The 20,216-nt window shown below is 43.6% G+C and overlaps 1 protein-coding gene across 2 annotated transcripts in view; it reads left to right on the forward strand.

The window, feature by feature from the left end:
• Positions 1-910: 910 nt before the first annotated feature.
• LOC148013894 (protein Dr1 homolog) overlaps positions 911-20,216 on the forward strand; it is a 62,888-nt gene continuing 43,582 nt past the window's right edge. Inside the window, exons 1-2 of one of the 2 annotated variants that reach the window (XM_087666479.1) lie at positions 911-1,144; positions 1,268-1,337. In XM_087666479.1, the coding sequence (XP_087522605.1) occupies positions 1,292-1,337 (46 nt within the window). In that variant the 5' untranslated portion in view covers positions 911-1,144; positions 1,268-1,291. The remainder of the gene's footprint in view (positions 1,145-1,267; positions 1,338-20,216) is intronic. The other variant, XM_087666478.1, reaches the window with a different exon arrangement.

Here is a 20,216-nt window from a genome sequence, read left to right on the forward strand (position 1 = left end):
GTACTTTACTTTGAAGTTGATTATAAGAGTTTGATTTGGAATTGGATGTCTATAGCTTTATCAATTGATTGTGTTTTCACTTGCTCTTGTTCTAGATTTCTTAAAGTAGCATAAGATATTTAGACATTGCTTGTAAACAAGAATGATCGTTCTTTGTATTATTCCATGCGTTTAGCTTCCACTTTTTGCATATAAAATCTAAGTAGTATTGCAAAATAATGGTTTGAGCACTCAATTAACCATGGCCATGCAAGCCATCATTCTCCTTCCATTCATTACTCTCTTAGGATGGTATGCCACTTGCATGGTCTTGATTGAACCTTGAAAGTCAAAGGTGAGTGTGTAGTTAAAGGCATGTTGGTGCTACTTTGACAATTAGATGTGGTAGGAGGTTTGTGTAGATGCATTAACATTAATCTTAGACCTTTAGTTGTATCACTTGCTACACATTGGGTATTGTAAGCTCGGTACAAACAAACTCATAAATGTTTCTAGTGTCGTTGTGCATGCTTGGATGATGCAAACCTGTTTAAAGTAAGAGAGGTTGTCCTCTTTGAAGTGTGAATTGATATGATCAAATAAAGCTCATGATTTATTGTACAATAACTTAAATGCAATGAATATTAATAGTTCTAGATCCCTAAATCACTGCTATCTATCTGTTAACATGTCATGCAAATTAAGAACTTAATGGGTGCATATTTCTATTATTTATTAACATTGAACGCTTTACAAGGAAAAAAACGCAAGCATTGCATTGGCAGTCAAAACTACGTGACTAAAGAAGAAATTCATAAGCAACCTTAAAGGATTTAGCCATGTTTTCTGATCGTAAATCACAATATGTTGTACTTCACACATTAAAAGAAAGGCTTTCAGCACGTTAAAAAAACTCTTAACAAGACCAGTGTGATTGGAGTTCATAGACGCACGCGTTTTAATATTTGGACGGAGGATCAATAATACCAAGGCCTTGGAGAAAACTTCTTCCGAAACTCGAGGATCTTGATCCTCCTAAGAAATTTGTTTGTGTGTGTGTGCGCGCGCGCGCTCGCATCTCTGTAAATTCCACAGAGCCCCTGCGTACGATGCTCTATTAATCGCAACAGGAAACATCAGGTCTTTTCTGAAGTCCGTTACGCAGGTAACTTCGTCACGAACTTCGTTTTCTTTTGCCCTTTGTGTCAGTTTTGCACTTTCCTCTGGAGAAGGCAAAAATTTTACTTCCGTGATCCAAATTCGACCTCAAATTCGTCTGCTTTGGCAGTCCGACAAGCTGGAGCCATCTCCAATGGACATCGTAGGCAGAACGAAGGAAGACGTATCTCTGCCGAAAGGTGCGCTCTCTTTTGAAGTCGTATTTTCATCAGATGGCATTTCCTGCCTTCATCTGTCTGCAACTCTTTGAAGAAGCTTATCAAAGCGAAATCTTTTCATGTGCATATTTGTCCAGGTGTCCTCTCAAGCTTTGTGTCATTTTATTTTTCTCGTACGATCTTTATGCTCATGACATTAGCAGGGTGAGTTAGTCTCATCACACGTGAACAGGTGCTCTTTGCATTGCCTTTATATGAACAGAAAGCACGATGAGGACTATATGAAAGAAGGTCACCACTACTTGTATCGTTGGCTCTCTCAATTGAGCAAAGGCATGGTTTCTCTGGTCATAAGTTAGTTGCCTTTCTCTTTTGGCTCTCGGAACCTTTGGATAGACTCAATGTACCACACAATGCAGATCTTTCTTGGCTGCAAAATACTAAGAACTTGTGCTTGCGCTTGTAATTGGTAGCAAACTTTTGAGAAACAATCAGAAAACTGATAGATAACAACGGGGAAAGGCATTAAAGTCTAAATTTTATGGATACCACTGGACAAACATTGGGTTTTTGTGTACTGTATAACAAACGTTGGTAGACTTGTATGCATAAGATACAATATGGACCTGACGTGACTCACATACTTGGTTGATCTTTACAATGGTCATATGATCAGTGCTTTAATGAGGACTGCTGCCACATTTCTGAAATGCAAAATACTAGGATTCCTCCTCTAAAATTGCTGCTTTAATTGCTGTTTCACAGCATCAATCAGTTGGGTGCTAGAACATATAATGATCTAATTCCACATATATGACCGATATACAGGTTTTTAGGTCATATTGAAAATTCACTTTCAAGCGAGGGATTATGCATCATCTGGCACCGACACAGAGTGCTTGCTTAAACCATACAAGGCCTTGTTTAGGAAACACACTCCTTCTCTATGCCTTGAACAATTACTTAAGATAGATAACTCAAGCAAGATCGTCATTGAGAAAGTCAATATGTTGGGGGGTGGGAGGGACTTTAGGCACTCTTTTCTTTTTTAGGGTTTACAATATTTCTTGGGTAAGCCACTTTGGGTGTTCCGACGTTCTTGCCTTGTCTCATACTTGTGTGTGCCTATGTTAGCCTCATTGCTCTTTGGCAATTTCACCTCTTATCTCATCACTCCCTCACGAGTGAGTTTTGTCAAAGTCAGCAATGGAAGAAGGAATGTACAAGCCAAAGAACTCCATGATGGCAGAAGCGAGGTACAAGATACAAGATGGCAGCCTTGAGAAAGTGCTTGGATGTGGATGATGTGGGTGAGGGAGTGTGTGCAAGGTAAAATGTGTGCACAACCACCGGGACATCGTGGGCAGCAAATCATGGACTGGCACATTATTAAAACATTAATTTGCTAGCAGATTGTTTATCTGTGTTTTATGATAGAGGGGGTTGAGGCTGGTCGCCCCTATTTCGGGTGCTAGTTCCTCAGTTATCCCGACTGGTATTGGGCACCCAGTTTGGGCCGCCCAACTGATTATCCACTGGTATTCTTATTGCCTATTTACAGGCAGGCTCCCTTGTCTACTGTCAGTCATCGTCAGTTACCTTATCGACATCTGTGCTAGCGTGTGGTGCTGTTTTCTGCTGCAGTTTGTGTTTACCCTATTCTAGTGCTGCTGATTCTTGCTGTGTTTAACTGCTATGACCTGCTGCATTCTGTTTGCAATGCTGGGCAGCATCATCTATTACTGATTCCACCTGTTTTCTGCACTATACAGCCTGCATTTACACCCTGCCTTTGACCAACAGCCCCCTGAGTTTTCGATTTTTGACCAACTTGCAGGGCTAGGTGACACTCCTCTGTGCTAAATGACTGCTGTGAACCCTGCGTTTACTCCTCTGTGGGCTGTACCTTGATTCTTCAATTGCCCTTGTTGTGTGCTGTTTGTATATGTTTATTCCTTGTCTGCAGCTGTCAACAGTCGCCTTCTTCAAACACATGTTTTTCTTACTTCTATCCACTGCTTGAACTATCAGACTTGTGCTTTTGGGGCTGAAGTCATGGCAACTCTCTCTCTTCCCCGCCTGGGCGCGCCTTAAGGGACCTTACTATTACTGGGGAGTGCTATGATGAAAGCTTGGTATGCGCAGAAGCACTTGTGGTATGTTGTTTCAAGAGTGATCCTATTCCAAACAATTGGGATTGAGACAACTATAAGGAGGTAGTTCTTACTTGGGAGACAAATGATACTTGTTTGCCTACTCTGCTCCTCTCAGACGCATCTCTAAAGAAGTCCTTTGGTGGTTACCTCTTGTAGGACAACTTTAAAATTGTGGGAGAAGCTTTAGATTATCTAGGAGGGTCCATCAACTATGTGAGTTGTGACCCTCTATGGTCACATATAGACCATCAAGTTGGAGGTGATTGATATGATTCAATCATTCCTTCTTCGGGTGACCTAGGTGCAAGATCAACTTTGATGGATGTAATCCACCCTTCTAGAAGCACATCTTGTGGGGGTTGTCCTCTATAAGCTTACTTTGGAGTTTGATGGTGTGGTGAATGCCTTATGAGCTCTGATATTGGCAATTGCCCTGTTATTTTTGAGCATATGTCCTCTATGTTGCTTTAGCATGAGGCTTTTTTGCATTTATAGGGGAGATTTCCATCTCAACATGGTGGCATTAGGAGGCTTATACAACTTTAGAGAGGGATGACATGAAGGAGAAGATAAAGGTGCGGTGTTATCATTAAGGCAAGAAGGAGCATCACCAAAAGGAATCAAAGGAACTAGCTTTAGAGAGGGATGGCATGAAGGAGAAGATAAAGGTGCAGTGTTATCATTGAGGCAAGAAGGAGCATCACCAAAAGGAATCAAAGGAACTAGTGTCATTGCGAAAGGAGTGGGAGAAGAAGAAGAAAGGGAAGGACTCCTCGAATGAGTCATCATCCTCATTTTCTTCCAATTTTGACACCAATCTAGGATCTTTGATGAGGGTGAAGGTTCTAAAGGGCTTCTCTTTTGTGGAGAAGGCAAAGGTCATGAAGGCCTCTTGTTCTACCTTCTAGCCCTATTATTTTGTAATCCCTCACAACTCTTCAGTGCTAGAGAGGGAGTGAGAGGACGGTGGTGGTGAGGCATCTTAGCCTCGTTGATATGCAAGTGCAGTGGACGTAGAGTGATGCTTCCCACACACATTAAAGTTTGGCAAGTTTTGAAATCTTGGAGTTGGGATCAATATCAAGGTTGATGATGAGTTGTTTTGTTTGATAGAGAATGGCTTTGCTCCTAGCTTGAGCTAGCATGAGGGGACACTTTGGTTGATCGAATGGGGGGAATCCATGGTCATGATGTGCTTTTGGTGGAGTTCGTTCACAATAGGCTTTGAGAGTTGCTATGGCTACTTTCTTTGCAATTAAGATTTGAGGATCTCTTTCACCTTTCTTGGGTTCTCATATCTTTTGTTTAGTTGTGCATTAGGATTGTGAGCCTTGTAGTGCTGGATACATGAGGTGTTACTGAGAGCGGCCTATAGACCCACCATATGGTGTTTGGGCCAAAACGTAAGGAAGAGTTGTACTAGGGTTTATATATTACATTAAAATGTTTGGGTGACTAAAAGTATTCAACAACACCACAATTGGCTAAAACACACTTAAGAAACTAGACATAATGGAACCAAGACTCTTAGGACTCCATATTGTCAACCATTGACTCCATGCGAGGGCTCACAACTAGGAGATGATGTAAACATATTTCTAAAGCCCCCTTCTAGATTGTGGATAGATTTAATCCTCAATTACTAATGCCCCCTTTTAGATTTTGGATAGATTTAATCCACAATTACTAGTCAATTTATTTGGTTGTAGTACAACCAAAAAGGAGAATTTATTGAATTTGAAATAAAACAAAAAACAAAATTTTGATATACAATAAAATATCTCAAAAAGTTCTTGTAAGGACAAATTTCTCAAAAAGCTATATAGACAAAGGGACAAGCCACTTTTCATTCCAACTATATTGTCTTTAATAACTATTATGCCTAAATCTTCCATCGCCATCATAGCCTTCTTTGCCATCCCTACCGCTACTTGCCATAGTCATTGTAATCGTATGAGTTGCACAAGAAAGAGGCACCTTTGTTTGTTGTCTTGGCTATGATTATGTTGCTGCCATGCATAGTCACAAGTGACGGAGGATGGGGAGGGGGATGGAATGTGGGATGGCCAGCCAAGAGCAAGGAATGGGGATGGGGGGACGAGGACGGCATTGAAAATATACATATTTTACTTCAACAAAAAATTTCATTAAATAAGACAGTTCAAGAATGTGAATAATCGATCATTAAACATGTGTGTGTATCTCCACAACTTTATTTTTCTACTATTGTGTGAGAAATATGAATGCTCACATGTGCATGTATGCGCATGGGTGTTCGGGGGGGGGTGTGTGTGTCCAATGTGGGCTTTTTGAATATCAAATTTGCATAGTTGCCAAGAGTTTTGAAAACGGGGAAATGGATATGCAATAGAAGAGAATCATGAACATGGAGAGAAAAGGAGAGGAGAAGAGAAAGCATGAAGAGAAGAATGATCTGCATTGAACAATGAAGGAAAGCTGAATATAATGAGGATTGATCAGTCCCTACACACAGCCCAAGGTGTCAGTGAGGGCACTGGATCAGGCTGAATAATGATGACAGCATGTGTGACGGTGACAAAGATGGTGATGGTGACGGAGACGGAGAGTGTGCAGCCTGCAGTCCACAGCAGAGACGGAGAAGACTGCAGCCACTTGATGGAGCACCTGCAAGAGAACGAAAGAAGTGATCTGCCTCTTGCTCACCAATTGCTATAAATAGTTGTAAAACACAAAAAATTGGTCGATTGCTGCTGGCTGACTGCATTAAATGCAGGCTGATCGCATTTAATGCAGCTGCAAGTGGTGATGTGGCAAATTGCTGGCAGCTGAGGGCCAATTGTGGGCAGTCTGGGGCTGAATAGCATCCAGCAGGGCAGTAGAGACTGACAAACACTGGAAGTGCACACTATTTGAGAGGAAAACATAGTCAAAGCTCCAAATGTCCCCGTTAGACTCTGACCAATGCTCACAACAAGGAGATGACAAACTGATGAAATAAGACAGACTAACACCCCCTCTCAAATCTTGGAGGAGTTTGAAGACCCAACAATCTCATGTGATGAAGCATAGAAGTTGTGGGTAAAGGCTTTGTGAAGAGATCTGCCACATTGTCCACCATAGGATAGTAGACCACCGCTAACTTGGAATCCACGTTCCACTCTTGAAAGTTGAACCTCTATGTGCTTTGTGCGAGCATGAAACACAGGGTTCTTTGCTAGAGCTAAGACGCTCTGGCGAAGCCAGAAGAAAATGCCAGAGTAGGTTGCTTCTTACTACTCTATGAGATAGCTTCTGATTTGAGGGAGAAAACATAACTTGTAGTGGATCGTCTCAGGTCCACATCACTCGCCTAATTTGAGTTACTCCATCCAAACAGAGTGGCCCCCTCTCCGTACACGATCCCGTAGGATTGAGTCCCCTATAACTAGCATAGAATGTACAAAGTGGCTCTCCAGTGAGCTTGAGTAGGGGTCTTCATAAAAGAAGACAACAATGCCACTGCAAAAGACATATTTGGTCAAGTGTGAATAAGCTAGATCAACGAATCAACAAGGCACCCGTAATGGGTAGCAATTGGAAGGGGATCTCCGGTAGCCAAAAGCTCGGACTTTGGGTCCATGGGGCAAGAAATAGGCAGGACATTTGGCCATACTAAACTCTAAAAGTAACTTGGAGATGTACCTGTGTTGGGATATGAAGATGCTTTGTGCCATTTGATAGATCTCCAAGTCAAGGAAGAAGTGTAGGATACACTAGATTTATCATATCGAACTCGTCTCAAGATTTTCCGAGTCTGATCAATCTCTTGTGAGTCTCTCCTCAAGTCATCCACATATAAGATGATGAGCACACACCTGTCACCCTCAACCTTAATAAAGATTGGGGTCATGATCTGATTGATGGAAGCCACTCTTTAAGATTAATCGACCAAGCCTCTGGTACCAAGCTCGAGGAGCTTGCTTTAGGCCATAAAAGGCCTTTTGCAACCTGTAAACATGGTCTTCCTTCCCTTGCACAAGAGAACCAGGAGGTTGTGATACATAAATCATGAGAAAGGCAGACGTGATGTCCATTTGCTCTTGGGCCTATGTTAGAAGGTTTGTATAGAACACATTGAACTTTGGAGATGGTAGCTAAGTTAGAAGAATCATTGCCACATCCTTTGAATATATAGTCCTCTCGAGGGATGCAAGCTCATACACTCATGTTCTCCAATTTGTTGATGTGACCCTTCATGGAAGGAGCGTCATTAATACTAAGCATCTGAAGCTTCTCAAGTGAGATCCTATGGGTAGACGTCTTCTGATGGTACAAAGACACAAGCTTCTTCCACACTTCTACTGTTGTCTTCAATCTGCGAACATGCACAAGCACAAAATTCTATAAGCTCTTGAAAAGGAAGGATCAGGCTCGAGAGTTGAGCTGATCCCATAGGGTTGTATGATCCATTGATGTTTCCTCATGAGGATTCTCCATGGGTTGGGTTATCAATAGGGTAACAAGCTCGCAAAGGTCAAAGGTGTTAAAGGATGCATTCCACCTTATATGACCAAAGCAAATAGTTGGAACCATCTAGCCGGTCCTCTTTGGGTAAAGAGGAGAATAAGCAATTGGATAGGTGGTCTCATATTAGGCATTTTAAAGCTAGTAGAACGGGCTTTGTGTGAAACATGGAGAGGGGGGGGAAGCCTGGAGGAGAAGGCTGCTTCAAATGTTGAGACCATACAAAAGGGCTCTGTGACCTCCGTTCCTCACAATAATCACGCTGCTTTGCAACAAGATGTTTGAAATGCATAAACACATCAGATTTTGCTTTCAGCCCATACACCCCTGTATATAGTGAGTAGTCATCAATAAAAGTTACAAATAAAGGTGACCCCCAAGTGCACTTGTGCTCATGGGACCACAAACATTAAAGTGTATTAGTCGGATTTTTCCAACAATATGCACATCACCATCCTTCTTTAACGCAACTTGTGCATTTTGCCCAAAATATATCCTTCATATGCATGGGGAGGTGGGATCTCCACTAGAGGCAATGCATTCTACCATCTGACACTGCTCAAGGGTCATCAGATTGCCAAAACTCATATGTCCATAGCAAGCATGCCATAGCTTTGCATTTTGCATTGCGGGCGAAAGAGTACTAATTGCTAGAGCATCATGAGACCGTTTGTCGTACGTATCAAACAAGAAGAGACCCTTCTACAGGGTGATGGATAAGTTGAAGGCATAATCCATCTCTCTGTTGTTGACAGTGCATTTGTCATCTTCAAAGATGACCTGAAAGCTATGCTTATTAAAAGAAATTATAGACAATAGATTCTTTGTTATGTGAGCACAAATAAAACATCCAAAAGCATGAAATCTGAACCATCTGCAAAAAACAGTAATCATGATTGAACCAATGCCACATACATCATAACTGCTGCTGTTCGCACATGTAACACGCTTTTGTGCAGGGGTTGAATGTAAAGATGTAAAGAGACACTTCCTAGAAGTGATATGCTCGGACGTCCATTGTCAAAATACCATGTATGTTGCATTTCAATAGCATTAAATGCTGACTCAGCCATGGAAGAATCAAAATTGCATGATAAGAATGCATAATTCTCCTCCATAAAGTCGGCGCTAGCATCGCCATTATAAGATCTTTTGGCTGATGTCTCTCGGACAGCCAGATTGGAGTCTTTCTTCTTTTCTTTGGCCAATCGCTTCCTGCATTCATCAATATAATGATTGGGCTTTTTACATAATGAGATTTGACCTTTTTCTAAAGGACTTTTCTAGGTCTTGGGCAGCCTCATTTGATGGTTGTCCCACATCAGCCTTTTGCTGATTTTTCACATTTTGTTGGACTTTCCCCTTGCCTTTTTAATTTGAGAGCTTGGCTACATCACCCAAATGCATTGCAACATTTTTCCAATTCTGTTCCTCTTGTAGCAAGAGGCTTTCTAAATCCACAATTATAAGGGGATGTTGCCATCTTACAAGACCGAATATGCCGGATAATAGCTCTTTTTATAGATAAGGCAATCAAAGATAAAGCGTGTGCATCCTTGGAGTCCCACCTCCGCTGATCCTCTATAGGAGGAGAAGGGGGGTGCAATAGCAATAGCACCAACAACCTGTCCTCTAGCATTATGCTGAGGTGTTTGAGATGCAAGACCTCTGAGTTGTTGTAGATCACCAATGAGAAAGTTCCACAAATCCTTCGCCACAAGAAGATTATGCATCATAAAACTCCATAGAGGGTAGTTGGTGCCATCTAGCTTGTCCTCTTGAGTGAGGACACCAAGGATGCTGCTTTGGTCATTATGCCCGTGATATGCCATGATGCCAATGATGCACAAAAATTACAACCAAATACTTCACATTGAAGTATAGAATGTACTTTGATGAGTAGCAAAAATCTCCACATGGAATTAGAATGCAAGTACCAAAGTATCACAACTCTTGACAAATGTGCTCAAGGTTGCACAAATCAGCACTTTGTCTACAATTTATAGTGACACATTGCTGTACCACCTCGAAATTGTTAGTGAAGCAATGCGGAAGTGAATGATCAAGACAAAGGGTAATCAAAGAGAGAGAAAGAGACTGAAACATAGAAAATTTGCAGTGAAGAATGCTGTATAAGGATGCAGAAATATATACGGGTGTAGAGAGAATATCTGCGTATGTGTCCACATCGAAGATTTCAGTCTCCGTTAGTCCCGAGTGCAGTCTCCACAGTCTGCAGCCTAAAATATGTGAAAACAATTGTTGGAGACTGCTGAAATTAGGGCCAATAAATAGGCTAGAAAAAATGCCAAAAATAATGCAGTGGACAGCAGGAGCAGTCCGACTACACTATCCGACTGCCGCAAACTGGTCAACTGTGCCATGTGGCACCTGCACTCTGTGATGCCTGCTGTACGGACTGAATCCACGTGGATTGCCTAGAGAACCTACTGTGAAATTGCTCAAATCTGTAACTGTGTTCTACGGAATGCTAACTCTATCACCCCCTCTCAGATCTTGGACACGGCAAAAGGCTAAGGGATCTGGAGTGCTATCGAAGTAAAGCTTGAGGAAGTACCCTGGTGAACAAATCTGCAAGATTGTCCTCTGTCTTGCAATAGACCAGGGAAATGGTCTCATCCAGGATCTTCTCCTGAATGAAATGGTACTGGATCTCAATATGCTTCGTCCGAGCATGAAACGTAGGATTCTTGGCCAAGGCAATGCAACTCTCATTGTTGCACTGTAGAACAGTAAGACTTGTTTGCGGATAGCCAAGCTCCTCCAGGAGCTTGCGAAGTCATACTATCTCACATGTAGTAGAAAACGTCGCCTGATACTCTGCCTCAGTTGAAGAGAGGGCAACCGTGGGTTGCTTCTTGCTGCTCCATGAAATAGTACCAGCACCCAAGGTAAAATAGTAACTTGTTGTGGACCGTCGATGATCCACATCACTAGCCCAATTTGAATGACTCCAACTTGTAAGTACCAAGTCCGTAGCATTTGTACCGGCAGGGTAATAGATCCCAAGATCAAGAGTCCCTTGTAGGAACCGCAAAATCCTTTGAGTAGCTTGCCAATGCACTAGCTTGGGTTCACTCATGAACCTGGCAAGCACACCTACAGTATAACATAAGTCAACATGGGTATTAAGAAGCTAGATCAAGGAACCAACCAACTGCCTATATCGGGTAGCATCCGCCAAAGGAGAATTGGAATGAGCTGTAGCCTTCCAATTCGGATCCATAGGAGTTGTAAGAGATGTGTATCCCTCCATCTCACATGTAGTCAAGAGCTCTTGTACATACCGTTGCTGGGAAATAAAGATCCCTCTTGGAGTCTGATAGATCTCACGACCTTGAAAGAAGTAAAGAAGCCCCATATCCATCATCTCAAATCTCTCATGAAATGTTGCCTTCGTCTACTCGATCTTTTGAGTATGGTCACCTGTTACAATTGAGTCGTCCACATAAAGGACAAACAACACACGACCTCCACCTAAGGTGTGTACCAATACCCTAATTTCTCTTGGAGGAATGAGTCAATCTTCTCATTCCAAGCATGGGGAGTCTGCTTAAGGCCATAAAGAGCCTTCCACAACCTGTGCACCTTACCATCAGAAGAACCGAAGCTTGAAGGTTGCTCAACATAGATCGCCTCCTCCAACTCCCCATTTAGGAAGGAAGACTTCACATCCAGCTAATAGACTGGCCATCTCCTATGGTTAGCCAAGGCAAGAACTATATGAATAGTGGCCATCTGAGCTGTAGGGACATAAGTATCATGGAAATCAATACTTGGGTGTTGTGCAAAACCTTTAGCAACAAGGCAGGCCTTGTGCTTGTCCAATGTGCCATCGCTGCGGTACTTTTTCTTGAAGACCCATTTGACTCTAATGATCTTTTTATGAGGAGGCTTTGGCATGAGATACCAAGTGCCATTTCTCTCAATTGACTCCAGCTCCTGCTCCATCGCTTTCTGCCAATGATCATGCTGTAAAGCCTCCTCCACAGAAGTGGGCTCCCGATCCTGTATGACACGAGTTATCAAACGGTAATTAGTGTAAACAAGCTCAATGTGGTGTGCTTGGTTCCTCCGAGAACGCCGCATGCCATCTTGTGGTTGCCACTCCTCGGGGACCCCCTCAATCCCTACATCATGAAGAGTGTCACAAGCCCAATGAGGAGACCGGATCTCGCCTCGTCGCTCTCCATCTGCTAAAGTTTTAGGAAGGTCCATCGACGGCGAGGGAGCAATTGGTGAAGCCGTTGGCTGAGAACTAAGCTCCTCATCCAAAGAAGGGTCTTCAAGAGGCACAGATTCTAGGGGAAGAGTTGCTGGTGCCTAGCTATCACCGAGAACTCCAAGAACAGGGTGTTCCTCACCTCTCTCTAAGATTGCAACTTCCATAAACTGAACATCACGGCTCGTGTAGACATCCCGCTTAACAAGATCATACAATCGGTAGCCTTAAGACTGCAAGCTATAGCCCACAGATACTTGTCGTTGGGAAGCTGCTTCAAATTTGCCACGCACCACGCAGTGTTTCGGAATATGAACATAGGCATCACACCCCAAAACCTTGAAATAAGAAACATCTGGCTTAGACCCAAAGTACACCACACTTGGAGTCATACCAATAACAGTGGAAGTAGGGGAACAATTAAGGATGTGAACTACAGTAGCCATAGCCTCGGTCCATAGACGTTGAGGTGTTTGACGATGCTCCATCATGGTACGGGCCATCTCGATCACACTGCAATTCTTTTGCTCCAATATGCCATTCTTCTAAGGGGTGTTTGTATTGGCAAACTCTTGGTGAATACCACAGTTGCACAAAAATGAGCAAGCTCATTAGAAACAAATTCTTTGCTCTTATTCGATCGTAAGGTCTTTAGCTTCTGGCCCGATCGGTTCTCCTCAAAGAGTAACCAATCCTTAAAGTTGGAGAAAGCTTTCGGCTTTAGCTTCAAGAAATAAGCCCATGTCATTCTGTTGTAATCATCCACAATTAGCATGTCATACAAGCTTCCTTGAAGAGACTTCGTCCTCATCGGTCCACAAAGATTAGTAGAAACAAGCTCCAAGGGTGCTGAAGACCGCCTCAAAGCTTTGCTAGGAACATCACGAGTCTGCTTCCCACGGATATAGGATACACAAGGATACTGGCTCACCACAATATCCGACAAACCGCAAACAAGCTATCCCATTGACACCTTCCAACGATAATCATAATTGAGGTGGCCGAACCGAGCATGCCAAAGCTCGGACTAAGTTTGTGAGGTAAGAAGAAGAGAAGTCAAGGCGGCAGAAGAAGACCACAACTTGTATATGCCATTCTCCTCATCACATGAAGAAAGAACTTATCTCAATCCTCGATCAATAATTCGAAAAGAATCCACATCAAATTTGACCAAGAGGCCGATGACACAAATCTTGTGTACCGAAAGTAGATGGTATCCCAAGGCTGGCACATAAAGTACCTTGGAGGTATGGGCACTACCATGTCCATTTGAAATAAGATGCATGTTGCTCCGTCCCTGTATAGGAATAGATAAACTGTCACGAATGTGGCCATGCGAAGGTCGCAAATGAGCAACACTTGCTGAGGAAGGAGTCATGTGCCGGGAGGCACCACTGTCAACAATCCACTCCCGAGTGTATGGGGCCATCAATGCAACATTAGAAGCTGTTAGGGTCAAATCCTCAACCACCTCCAAGTGGAGGAAAGCAACTGATGTGGGAGCAGCCACTGTTAGCAGTCATGTTTGTCATGCCTTGTCATCTCCTGCCTGTGAGCCTCAGTCTGAGTCAGATGAGGACATTAGGAGCTCTGGCATGTCTATCATGTGTTATGATGGGGGAGGCTAGTCACTCTCGACTGGCTGTCTTAGGTTGTGTATTTCTTTTTGGCCTCTTTTAGTGGGCAGCCACTGGCTGCCCGGCCACTTTTTGGTCACTGTTGTGGGGCGCCCATTTTAGGGCATTTTTAGGGTTTGCGCCCATTTTAGGGTTAGGGTTAGGGTTTGTCCTTTGCCTATTTATAGGCAGCCCCCCTCCCCACTTGATCACTTGTCTTCTTGCAGATTCCGACACTCCTCCTCCGTGGTGGTGCTGCCATCATCATCAGCCTGATCTGGTGTCCTCACTGACGCTTCGGGCTGCGTGCAGGGACTGATCAGTCCATTTCAGTGTATTCAGCATTCATTTCAGTCAGTGCAGATTTCTCTTCCTTATTTTCTGCTTTCTCTCTCTCTCTCCCCCTCCGTGTTCGTATTTCCTCTTCCGCAGCGCACTCTCACATGGTATCATCGCCAAACTGAGAGCACGGAGGTCTTCATCGACTGGAGAGACACCACACCTATCATCTGTTGCTGCCCCCCCTTCTCTCCAACAGCCAGGCGGCCCCTCCAAGTGGTCTGTACATTTGCGTTTGCTGCATCAGCCCCTTCCAGAGGCTGCCACGTCATCAACCAGCCCTTGTCTACTTGCGTTTTCAGCTGGGCGGCCTTCTTTTCAGCTGGGCGACTCCACTACAGGCTGGGTTTTGCATCCCAGGTGGTCGTTTTCCCTCCTGGCGGCTCCTCTCCAGCTGGCGCTTCTCTTCTTGGCTGCGTTTTGGTGCCTGGCAACTTTCCCTCCGGATTTTGTGCCCTACACAGCTGCGTTTTCACCTCCTGGTGATAGGCGACCTGATTTCCTGGAGTTTGGTGGTTCTTCTGGTGGTTGGTGACCCTTCTGGTGGTCATTCTTCAGCATCGGCACAGTTTTCTTTGGTGTTTGGTATTTTGCAGATTGGAAGACGTCTTATCATCAGTTTACAGGTTTTGATGACTCAGATGATGAGCTTTTGTCTCGACATTCATCTGAACGGAGGCGTGATTTCTATCACGAGGACCGTCGTTCGGAGTCTATTCCTCTTTCCCGTCCCCCTTCTATTCATGTATCTCGGCGAGCCCCTTCCAGTGGGCCGAAGATGCAGCCTTTGGTACCCCCTGTACAGGTACCCGTACTTCCTCAGCTGCCCAAAGAGGACCGGTTGGATGGCTCCAACTTTTCTCTATGGTCGTGCAAGGTGGAGTGTATCTTGGACTCCTTCGATCTTTGGGAGCTTGTTTCTGTTCCTATTCCCTGGCCTAAGGTGGATCCCGGAGATGGGACATCTATGGATCGTGCAGCCTTATGGGATCGGCTCAATTCTAGAGCCAGATCTTTCCTCTTTCTGAGTTTGCAGGATTCTGTCCTTGTTCATGTTCACAGGTTGAAGACTACACCAGACGTGTGGAGAAAGCTCGCGTCTCTCTATCAACAGAAGATGTTTGCCCAGCGGATATCTCTCGAAAAGAAGTTGCGGATGCTCGCTATTGATGATAGTCCTTCCATGAAGGACCACATCAACAGATTACAGGATATGAGGGATGAGCTTACATCCCTCGGTCGGACGATATCTTCTGAAGACATGGCTATGATTCTTTTGACTCAGCTGCCATCGCCTCGGTTTGATGTCTTCTACACCAGCCTTCTTACATCGAGGACCCGTGAGAAGCTTCTATGGGAGGAGCTATCCCCGCTTGTCTTGGAGCATGACGAGCGACTCAGAGAGGTCAGTGCTAGTGGATCCGACTCCACTAGAGCCTTTGTTGCAGGTTCGAGAGAACAGAAGAAGAAGAAGAAGTCAAAGGCTACGAAGGAGGACAGTTCTTCAGGCTCTGACTCAGATTCAGAGAGACCGAAGTGCCCACACTGTGGGAAAGGGACACATCCCGAGGAGAAATGCTGGAAGAAGTACCCTCACCTTCGTCCGGGAGCGAAGGGTGGATCTACATCGGAGCCTTCTTCTATCTCTACACCAGCTGTTACCCATGAGTCAGTGTTCCTTCATATCCATGCTTTGGAGGAGGATTCTTCTTCCGTGGCTGCAGTGTCTTCTGCGCAGCCTTGGTTAGTGGACAGTGGTGCTTCGAGTCATATGACTCCCCGAGGTGATTTGTTACAGGATCTCCGTCCATCAGAGGGTTCAGTCACTGTTGGTGACATTTTCTCGGTGCCTATTAGTGGTGTTGGCACATTGCCTTTGTTTACCGACCGACCTTCGAGCTCCTTTTCCTAGGCCCTACATGTTCCGGATCCACATGGTGGATATAACTGTCGTCTAGCTCCAGTTTGATAATGGACTGGGCTCTGTCATCATTCTTTTGCCAAGTAGTTGCAAGGTCCGCGTCCCGAGGTTTCTTCTCTTTGCCATTTGTGATGGCCCAGATGTTGAGATATCGAGCTCCACTCGTGATACGCCAGGGTGACCGTTGTGTATTTATGTCACCGACTTGTCAGTTGCAGACGCGGTTGGTACACCGCCCATGAATAATAGCTATATGATAGCTATCCTTATCTACTCTAGTTTGTGGCTCAGATTTGCTCTCTATCTCTTCTTTAGTACGTTGTGGATTGCAGGTCACATTTGATGATGACCGATGCATGGTTAGAGACAAAGAACACATGACTTTGGTCTTGACAGGCACTTTATGTCATGGGTTATACGAGTTGGATGCTCTTTCAGTTGATTAGTCAGCGTACTTTGCATCCACTCTTACTCCTGCTATGATACAGGTAGAGTTATGGCATGCTAGGATGGGGCATGTGAACTTTGACAGCTTGACGCTCTTACAGTGTATGTAGATGCTAGATGGGTTACCTCTACTGGAGAACCTCCTGAGCACTTGTGCGAAGGATGTATTTTGGGGAAAATGCATCATTTTTTGTTTCCCCGTGATGTTGCTTTTAGAGCAACAGCCAGGTTGCAGTTAGTGCATTCAGATGTATGCGGACCTATGCAGACAAAGTCATTGGGAGGATGTTACTATTTTGTGACTTTTATTGGTGACTTCACTTGATTTTGCTGGGTCTACTCTTTGGTCAAAAAGTCAGAAGTGTATGATGCATTCTTGGCTTTTCTTGCACTTGTTGAAAACCAGTCTGGTTGTAAAATTAAGACTCTCCGTTCGGACCGAGGGGGAGAATACATGTCCTCTATGCTGAATTCTTTTTTGAAGCAGAAGGGCATTGTCCATCAGTACACTACTGCTTATACTCCACAGCAGAATGGGGTTGCAGAGAGAGAATCGGTCACTCATGGAGATGACCAGATGTATATTGAAGGCAAAGAGCTTGCCTCAGTTTTTCTGGATGGAAGCCGTCATGTGTGCTTGCCATGTTTTGAACAGATGCCCCACCAAAGCATTGAAGGAAATTACACCTTTTGAGGCTTGGCACAACTGGAAACCTTCTGTTGGACACTTTCGTACTTTTGGGTGTCTTGCATATGCACATATTCCAAAGGTACTCAGGAAAAAGTTGGATAACAAGGCTGTTAAATGCATTTTTATGGGATATAGCAGTGAGAGCAAAGGCTACAGACTCTATGATCCTATTTCTAAAAAGGTGTTTGTCAGTAGGGATGTACTATTTGATGAAAAATCAGAATTGTCCCTGGCTGGTTTAGATACATATCAGGCTGCCCGTGATGTATTTGAAGGGCTGCTGCCCATTACATTTGGTGATTCAGATGGAGTTTCAGCAAGTGAACTCAATGTTCAGCCAGCTACTCCTTTGGAAAATGCAGAAAATCAGCCATTGGCTGATCTGAATATTCAGCAAAGTGCTGAAACTGAAATTCAGCAAGAGCTTATGCACAGTCAGGAGGCAAGACAAATGCCTAGATGGTATTTACAGACTATGAAAGATAGTCATTTGGATGCACCCATGGCTGGTCGTACTAGAAGGCAAGCTCGTATGCATGATACTGCACATACCATGGAGTTCGTTATGGCAGCAAGCACCTTCGATGATGAGGAGCCTGTATGTTTTGAGGATGCACAACAGAGTGTGCATTGGATGGTAGCAATGAAAGCTGAATTGGATTCTATCACTAAGAATCAAACATGGGATTTGGTGTCTTTGCCATTTGGGAAGAAAGCCATTGGAACAAAATGGGTCTACAAGCTGAAACGGAATGTAGATGGATCCATTGACAAATACAAGGCAAGGCTTGTAGCTAAAGGCTGTGCACAGAAAATAGGCATTGACTATGAGGAGACATTTGATCCTACCTCCCGTATGACGACCATCAAGTCTATGGTTGCTTTGGTTGCTCATTATGGATGGACTGTGCATCAGTTGGATATTAAAACTGCATTTTTACATGGGGAACTTCATGAGGAAGTATATGTACAACAGCCCATTGGTTTTGCAGTTGAGGGCTTGGAATACTTGGTATACAAGCTGAAAAAAGCTTTGTATGGTTTGAAACAAGCTCCTAGAGCTTGGCATGCAAAGATAGATGCTTTCTTGTTTAGCCAAGGGTTCATAAACAGCTCATCTGAGTCTACCCTTTACGTATGTAAAGAGGGGGGATCCATGCTGATCATTTGTCTTTATGTTGATGATCTCTTGCTTACAGGGACACATGCTGATCAGATTTCAGCATTTAAAAAAAATTTGCAGCAAACTTTTGACATGTCAGACTTGGGGTCTTTGCATTATTACTTGGGCATTTAGTTCATACGTGATGCTAGAGGTATTGGGTTATCACAGTCAAGATACATTGGTAAACTTCTTGAGAAGTTTGGCTTACAGGATTGCAAGCCAGTTTGTACACCAATGGAACCTGGACTTAAACTGTCATTACATGATGACAGTGATTTATTTGATATACACACATATGCTCCAGCAGTTGGATGTCTTATTTACTTGTGCAACACTAGGCCAGACATACAGTTTGCAGTTTTAGCCCTAAGCAGATATATGCATCAGCCATGCATGTCACATTGGCAAGCTGTTAAGCATGTCTTCCGTTACTTGCAGGGTACTAGATCTCTTGGATTGCTTTATGCCAAGGGGGGACCACTGCAGTTACATGCTTACAGTGATTCTGATTGGGCTGGTGATTATGATTCACGTCACTCCACTAGTGGCAATTGTTTCTTTCTTGGCTCGTCTTGCATATCTTGGCTTAGCAAGAAACAGTCCACTTGTCACAACTCTATTGACACAGAATTTGTATCCTTTTTCATTAATTTGTCTATATAATGATTTATTAAATTTATTTCCTTTGCACTAATTAGATATAAAGAAAAGTGCATTGGAGCTGGCCATTGATGAGTGGCCACAGGTTATGGTGGACCCACGCGGTGGGTTAGAGAAAAGATAGTTCACACTTTCACCTATATGGCCCGATTGGGCGCCTGTGACCAGAACTCACGCATATCAGGGTTAGACTCGCACACAGAAAAGATTGATGCCTTGAAGTGTGGGCTAGATCCACCAGAACAGACAGTTACAATCAACAAGATGGCATGATCATGAAATGCTTGTATAATGTGCATATGTGGGCTGAAAGCTTGAAATGCACATTTCTTTGCATAGGAAAGTCACATGAAGATTCTAATACCGTTTTTGCGATGTACATGGAAAAAGCTTTCATATGACATCTATATTGGGGGGGGTCCTTAAATTTTAGGAGATCCCTAAATTTTAGGAGGTCCCTAAATTTTAGGAGCCTCGAATTAGCCTAAAAATGCTAGTCCTAAAAAATAGGGATGTCATTCTAAAAATAGTAAGTTCTGTACTCAGACTGTGCTTACTAAATTTGGTTGTTTCTATTCTTGATAGTATTCAGCCCAAAAAGGAAGGCCATAGAGAAGAGACAAGTGTCAAGACACTTGTCACACAAGTTTCCAAGTGTCCCACCGCTTGTCACATCTCATGACATGTGGCTGGACACTTGTCTTGTGCTACTCCACTTTCCCCTTTTGTACTAGCTCTTCCTTCTCCTATAAATAAGAGCTCGTTTTTCTTCATTCAGCATCATTTTTCTTTGCTGTAAACTCATGTACAGCACCCACAGATAGCCAGAAACTGGCCCTATCCATCCCCATCATCATCCCCCACTTCTCCATTATCAAATTCCTCCATATTCCCTCTTCTATCACTGCTGTTTTACAGGACAGCAAGCCTGTAAATTCATTACAGCACCTCCTTCTCAAGCTCTTTCTTTCATTTTAGCAACAAGAAGCAAGCCCTATCCATGTACTACTGTTCAACGATGGAGAAAGGCTGATTTCCCCTCTTTCTTCTCTCATACTGTAAAGAAATCAGTTCTTATCATTGCATAATAGATAATGCATGTGTGTTTATACATCTTTGCATGATCTTGTGAGAGTGAGAATTACTTCTCCTCACTCTCAGGTTGATTGCAACTGAG

Source organism: Lygodium microphyllum, chromosome 25, assembly GCF_053477565.2.
Source record: "Lygodium microphyllum isolate KBCC chromosome 25, Lygodium_microphyllum_v1.1.10, whole genome shotgun sequence".
NCBI classification, from domain to species: Eukaryota; Viridiplantae; Streptophyta; class Polypodiopsida; order Schizaeales; family Lygodiaceae; genus Lygodium; species Lygodium microphyllum.